At 48.4% G+C, this 6,000-nt stretch overlaps 1 protein-coding gene across 3 annotated transcripts in view; it reads right to left on the bottom strand.

Annotated features, from left to right (window-relative positions):
• The window catches only part of atrn (attractin), a 236,715-nt gene that overhangs the window by 177,188 nt on the left and 53,527 nt on the right, over window positions 1-6,000 (bottom strand). For all 3 annotated transcript variants that reach the window (XM_031787623.1, XM_031787624.1, XM_031787625.1), the window contains exons 7-8: window positions 5,174-5,264; window positions 4,357-4,606 (exon numbers count right to left, since the gene is read on the bottom strand). In XM_031787623.1, coding sequence (XP_031643483.1) covers window positions 4,357-4,606; window positions 5,174-5,264 — 341 coding nt within the window. The remainder of the gene's footprint in view (window positions 1-4,356; window positions 4,607-5,173; window positions 5,265-6,000) is intronic.

Here is a 6,000-nt window from a genome sequence, read left to right as displayed (position 1 = left end):
TGCTTTCATCAATTGAAAACCCTTCATCTATTTTATGAGAATTTCTAAGATTTCTTGTTTGCATAAAATAGACACAGACCAGTCTTTCAATAATAGGTAATAGAATTTATTCTCGGAGCGCGCTCCCACTTAATCACGAGCAACAGTTTATATACAGATCATGACGTCATTTCATTGCTTTAACAGAATCCCCTCCTCTCGACCGGGACAAAGTGAGGTGAAAAGTTCATTCTAACTTACTAACACACTCCCAGATAACTTTTGACCCCTCAACATTATCGATCACCACTGAGCTGACAGTTTTAATAAACAGAAAACCTAGGAATGGACTCACTGCCTAATCTAAAAACCCCAGAGCTAAGTTTCTGTAGGGTCAACCATAGGCTAACGACCTTATGTGTTTACATAGTCCCCAACCCATTAGTTTCTTCCTAGTTGGAATGGTGATCATTAACTTTAATTACACCTTGTCCGTGTCACACAATCCCATCGTATGAACTCATATTGTTAATCAGATATAATAAAACAGAGTATAAGTTTACTTAGTTACAGTTCCATTTAAAATGATTTGTTCAGTCATTTAATCATACTTTTCCCAACAGGTATGGGTTAGGGTCGGTTATGGCTGTGTCTAGTCAGGTATGGGTAAGGGTTGGTTATGGCTGTGTCTAGTCAGGTATGGGTTGGTTAGGGCTGTGTCTAGTCAGGTATGGGTTGGTTATGGCTGTGTATAGTCAGGTATGGGTTGGTTATGGCTGTGTCTAGTCAGGTATGGGTTGGTTATGGCTGTGTATAGTCAGGTATGGGTTGGTTATGGCTGTGTCTAGTCAGGTATGGGTTAGGGTTGGTTATGGCTGTGTCTAGTCAGGTATGGGTTGGTTATGGCTGTATAGTCAGGTATGGGTTAGGGTCGGTTATGGCTGTGTCTAGTCAGGTATGGGTAAGGGTTGGTTATGGCTGTGTCTAGTCAGGTATGGGTTGGTTAGGGCTGTGTCTAGTCAGGTATGGGTTGGTTATGGCTGTGTATAGTCAGGTATGGGTTGGTTATGGCTGTGTATAGTCAGGTATGGGTTGGTTATGGCTGTGTCTAGTCAGGTATGGGTTGGTTATGGCTGTGTCTAGTCAGGTATGGGTTGGTTATGGCTGTGTATAGTCAGGTATGGGTTGGTTATGGCTGTGTCTAGTCAGGTATGGGTTGGTTATGGCTGTGTCTAGTCAGGTATGGGTTGGTTATGGCTGTGTATAGTCAGGTATGGGTTGGTTATGGCTGTGTCTAGTCAGGTATGGGTTAGGGTTGGTTATGGCTGTGTATAGTCAGGTATGGGTTGGTTATGGCTGTGTATAGTCAGGTATGGGTTAGGGTCGGTTATGGCTGTATAGTCAGGTATGGGTTAGGGTCGGTTATGGCTGTGTAGTCAGGTATGGGTCGGTTATGGCTGTGTAGTCAGGTATGGGTTAGGGTTGGTTATGGCTGTGTATAGTCAGGTATGGGTTAGGGTCGGTTATGGCTGTATAGTCAGGTATGGGTTAGGGTCGGTTATGGCTGTGTAGTCAGGTATGGGTTAGGGTCGGTTATGGCTGTGTGTAGTCAGGTATGGGTTAGGGTTGGTTATGGCTGTGTATAGTCAGGTATGGGTTGGTTATGGCTGTGTAGTCAGGTATGGGTTAGGGTCGGTTATGGCTGTGTAGTCAGGTATGGGTTAGGGTCGGTTATGGCTGTGTCTAGTCAGGTATGGGTTAGGGTTGGTTATGGCTGTGTATAGTCAGGTATGGGTTGGTTATGGCTGTGTAGTCAGGTATGGGTATGGGTCGGTTATGGCTGTGTAGTCAGGTATGGGTCGGTTATGGCTGTGTAGTCAGGTATGGGTTAGGGTTGGTTATGGCTGTGTAGTCAGGTATGGGTTAGGGTTGGTTATGGCTGTGTATAGTCAGGTATGGGTTAGGGTCGGTTATGGCTGTATAGTCAGGTATGGGTTGGTTACGGCTGTGTATAGTCAGGTATGGGTTAGGGTCGGTTATGGCTGTATAGTCAGGTATGGGTTAGGGTCGGTTATGGCTGTGTAGTCAGGTATGGGTTAGGGTCGGTTATGGCTGTGTGTAGTCAGGTATGGGTTAGGGTTGGTTAGGGCTGTGTATAGTCAGGTATGGGTTGGTTATGGCTGTGTAGTCAGGTATGGGTTAGGGTTGGTTATGGCTGTGTGTAGTCAGGTATGGGTTAGGGTTGGTTATGGCTGTGTCTAGTCAGGTATGGGTTGGTTATGGCTGTGTCTAGTCAGGTATGGGTTGGTTATGGCTGTGTCTAGTCAGGTATGGGTCGGTTAGGGCTGTGTATAGTCAGGTATGGGTCGGTTATGGCTGTGTGTAGTCAGGTATGGGTTAGGGTTGGTTATGGCTGTGTCTAGTCAGGTATGGGTCGGTTATGGCTGTGTCTAGTCAGGTATGGGTTAGGGTTGGTTATGGCTGTGTCTAGTCAGGTATGGGTTAGGGTCGGTTATGGCTGTGTCTAGTCAGGTATGGGTTAGGGTTGGTTATGGCTGTGTAGTCAGGTATGGGTTGGTTATGGCTGTGTAGTCAGGTATGGGTTGGTTATGGCTGTGTAGTCAGGTATGGGTTAGGGTCGGTTATGGCTGTATAGTCAGGTATGGGTTGGTTATGGCTGTGTCTAGTCAGGTATGGGTTGGTTATGGCTGTGTCTAGTCAGGTATGGGTTGGTTATGGCTGTGTATAGTCAGGTATGGGTCGGTTATGGCTGTGTAGTCAGGTATGGGTTGGTTATGGCTGTATAGTCAGGTATGGGTAAGGGTTGGTTATGGCTGTATAGTCAGGTATGGGTTAGGGTCGGTTATGGCTGTGTGTAGTCAGGTATGGGTTAGGGTTGGTTATGGCTGTGTCTAGTCAGGTATGGGTTGGTTATGGCTGTGTCTAGTCAGGTATGGGTAAGGGTTGGTTATGGCTGTGTATAGTCAGGTATGGGTCGGTTATGGCTGTGTCTAGTCAGGTATGGGTTAGTTATGGCTGTGTCTAGTCAGGTATGGGTTGGTTATGGCTGTGTATAGTCAGGTATGGGTCGGTTATGGCTGTGTCTAGTCAGGTATGGGTTAGGGTCGGTTATGGCTGTGTAGTCAGGTATGGGTTGGTTATGGCTGTGTGTAGTCAGGTATGGGTTAGGGTCGGTTATGGCTGTGTCTAGTCAGGTATGGGTTGGTTATGGCTGTGTCTAGTCAGGTATGGGTTGGTTATGGCTGTATAGTCAGGTATGGGTATGGGTTGGTTATGGCTGTGTAGTCAGGTATGGGTTGGTTATGGCTGTGTATAGTCAGGTATGGGTTAGGGTTGGTTATGGCTGTGTAGTCAGGTATGGGTTAGGGTTGGTTATGGCTGTATAGTCAGGTATGGGTTAGTGTTGGTTATGGCTGTGTCTAGTCAGGTATGGGTTAGGGTCGGTTATGGCTGTGTCTAGTCAGGTATGGGTTGGTTACGGCTGTATAGTCAGGTATGGGTTAGGGTCGGTTATGGCTGTATAGTCAGGTATGGGTTAGGGTTGGTTATGGCTGTGTGTAGTCAGGTATGGGTTAGGGTTGGTTATGGCTGTGTGTAGTCAGGTATGGGTTAGTGTTGATATGGAGGACTAAACAGAGAACATCCCTGGTCATCCCTACTGCCTCTGATCTGGAGGACTCACTAAACAGAGAACATCCCTGGTTATCCCTACTGCCTCTGATCTGGAGGACTCACTAAACAGAGAACATCCCTGGTCATCCCTACTGCCTCTGATCTGGAGGACTCTCTAAACAGAGAACATCCCTGGTCCTACTGCCTCTGATCTGGAGGACTCTCTAAACAGAGAACATCCCTGGTCATCCCTACTGCCTCTGATCTGGAGGACTCTCTAAACAGAGAACATCCCTGGTCCTACTGCCTCTGATCTGGAGGACTCACTAAACAGAGAACATCCCTGGTTATCCCTACTGCCTCTGATCTGGAGGACTCACTAAACAGAGAACATCCCTGGTTATCCCTACTGCCTCTGATCTGGAGGACTCACTAAACAGAGAACATCCCTGGTTATCCCTACTGCCTCTGATCTGGAGGACTCACTAAACAGAGAACATCCCTGGTCACCCCTACTGCCTCTCTCACTCAATTTTATACACCTGTCAGCAACAGGTGTGGCTGAAAAAGCCGAATCCACTCATTTGAAGGGGTCTCCACGTACTTTTGTATATATAGTGTCTATGTAACGATACTTCATAACAGAGGGGTTAAGAACAACAATATACAATCTGTTTATAGGGAGCTGGGAAATCTACAGGACCAACAGTTGAAAACAGGAACACCATATACGGTCACGCTCACCAAAGTTGTACTCCTGCACCTGGCTGATGTACCCGTATAGAGGACAGTGTCCGAACAGCACCAACATGACTGGACTACCCCCCTCCAACAGGGGGGGAACTACGTGGGCAGAGTGTCCCACCACGGCCCACTGTTCCTGGGCTCGGGCAGAGAGGGACACCCAGGTCTGGTTCTGGATGTGGAACACCCACAGCTGGCTGGTCACGTTGCCAGTAGAGTCTATTTTCCCTCCGTACATGAAGATCTTTCCCTGGGTTTAGAGGAGGAACAGGACGTTAGAGAGGAGGAACAGGACGTTAGAGAGGAGGAACAGGACGTTAGAGAGGAGGAACAGGACGTTAGAGAGGAGGAACAGGACGTTAGAGAGGAGGAACAGGACGTTAGAGAGGAGGAACAGGACGTTAGAGAGGAGGAACAGGACGTTAGAGAGGAGGAACAGGACGTTAGAGAGGAGGAACAGGACGTTAGGACAGGAGGAACAGGACGTTAGAGAGGAGGAACAGGACGTTAGAGAGGACAGGTTATGACAAGTTATAATATGACATTACGGAGAAGGACAGATGGCAAAATCTTAGGTCTCACTTCAGAACAGACAACAACAAGAGGTTAGCTGACATCTCAACACATTACGGTGAGCCATCTACCACAGGGTGAAACAGATTCTTAGGGAATTGATGTTGTTTGAGGTCAGGGCCAAAGGTCAAGCTTCTGACAAAGCTAGCGAAAGTATATTCTACAGAGTATTCTACTATTGACAACGAAATAGTACTTTGTCAATATTACTACGGATGAACAACTATGTCCATAGAGCCCATACCTCATGTAGTGCCAGAGAGTGTCCGTATCGTCCCATGACGGAGTTGACAGAGCGGTTGAGAGACAGCCAGCGATGGGAGCTGAGGTTATACCTGGGAGGAGAGAGAGAAGATCAGGACCACTGAGCATCAACGGCAAGACCAGGTAGGCCAGGACCAGGTAGGCCAGACCCAGGTAGGCCAGGACCAGGTATGTCAGACCCAGGTAGGTCAGACCCAGGTAGGCCAGGACCAGGTAGGCCAGGACCAGGTAGGCCAGACCAAGGTGGGCCAGGACCAGGTAGGCCAGTACCAGGTAGGCAAGACCCAGGTAGGCCAGGACCAGGTAGGCCAGACCAAGGTAGGTCAGACCCAGGTAGGCCAGGACCAGGTAGGTAAGACCCAGGTAGGCCAGGACCAGGTAGGTAAGACCCAGGTAGGCCAGGACCAGGTAGGTAAGACCCAGGTAGGCCAGGACCAGGTAGGCCAGGACCAGGTAGGCCAGGACCAGGTAGGCCAGGACCAGGTGGGTCAAGTAGGGCTTGGTTACATTATGGGTTCATTTCATGGACACAAATGAAGCATAATCCTGGACTAAAATAAGATTCTCCATTGAGTTAGCATCTGCTGGGGGCAAGAGGTCCGTGCTGCTTACGCCAAATCCTGACTGCCATCACCATGACGCAACAGGAACCAGGATTCCGCGGACCAGGCAATGTTTTTCCACTCCTCAATTGTCCAGTGTTGGTGATCACATGTCGACCGGAGTCTCTTCTCATTGTTGTTAGCTGAGTGGAACCCTGAGTGGTCGTCTGCTGCAATAGCCAATCCGTGGCAAGGACCGACGAGT

Source organism: Oncorhynchus kisutch, linkage group LG14, assembly GCF_002021735.2.
Source record: "Oncorhynchus kisutch isolate 150728-3 linkage group LG14, Okis_V2, whole genome shotgun sequence".
In the NCBI taxonomy this organism is placed as follows: Eukaryota; Metazoa; Chordata; class Actinopteri; order Salmoniformes; family Salmonidae; genus Oncorhynchus; species Oncorhynchus kisutch.
This window is presented reverse-complemented; position numbering and strand designations above follow the sequence as displayed.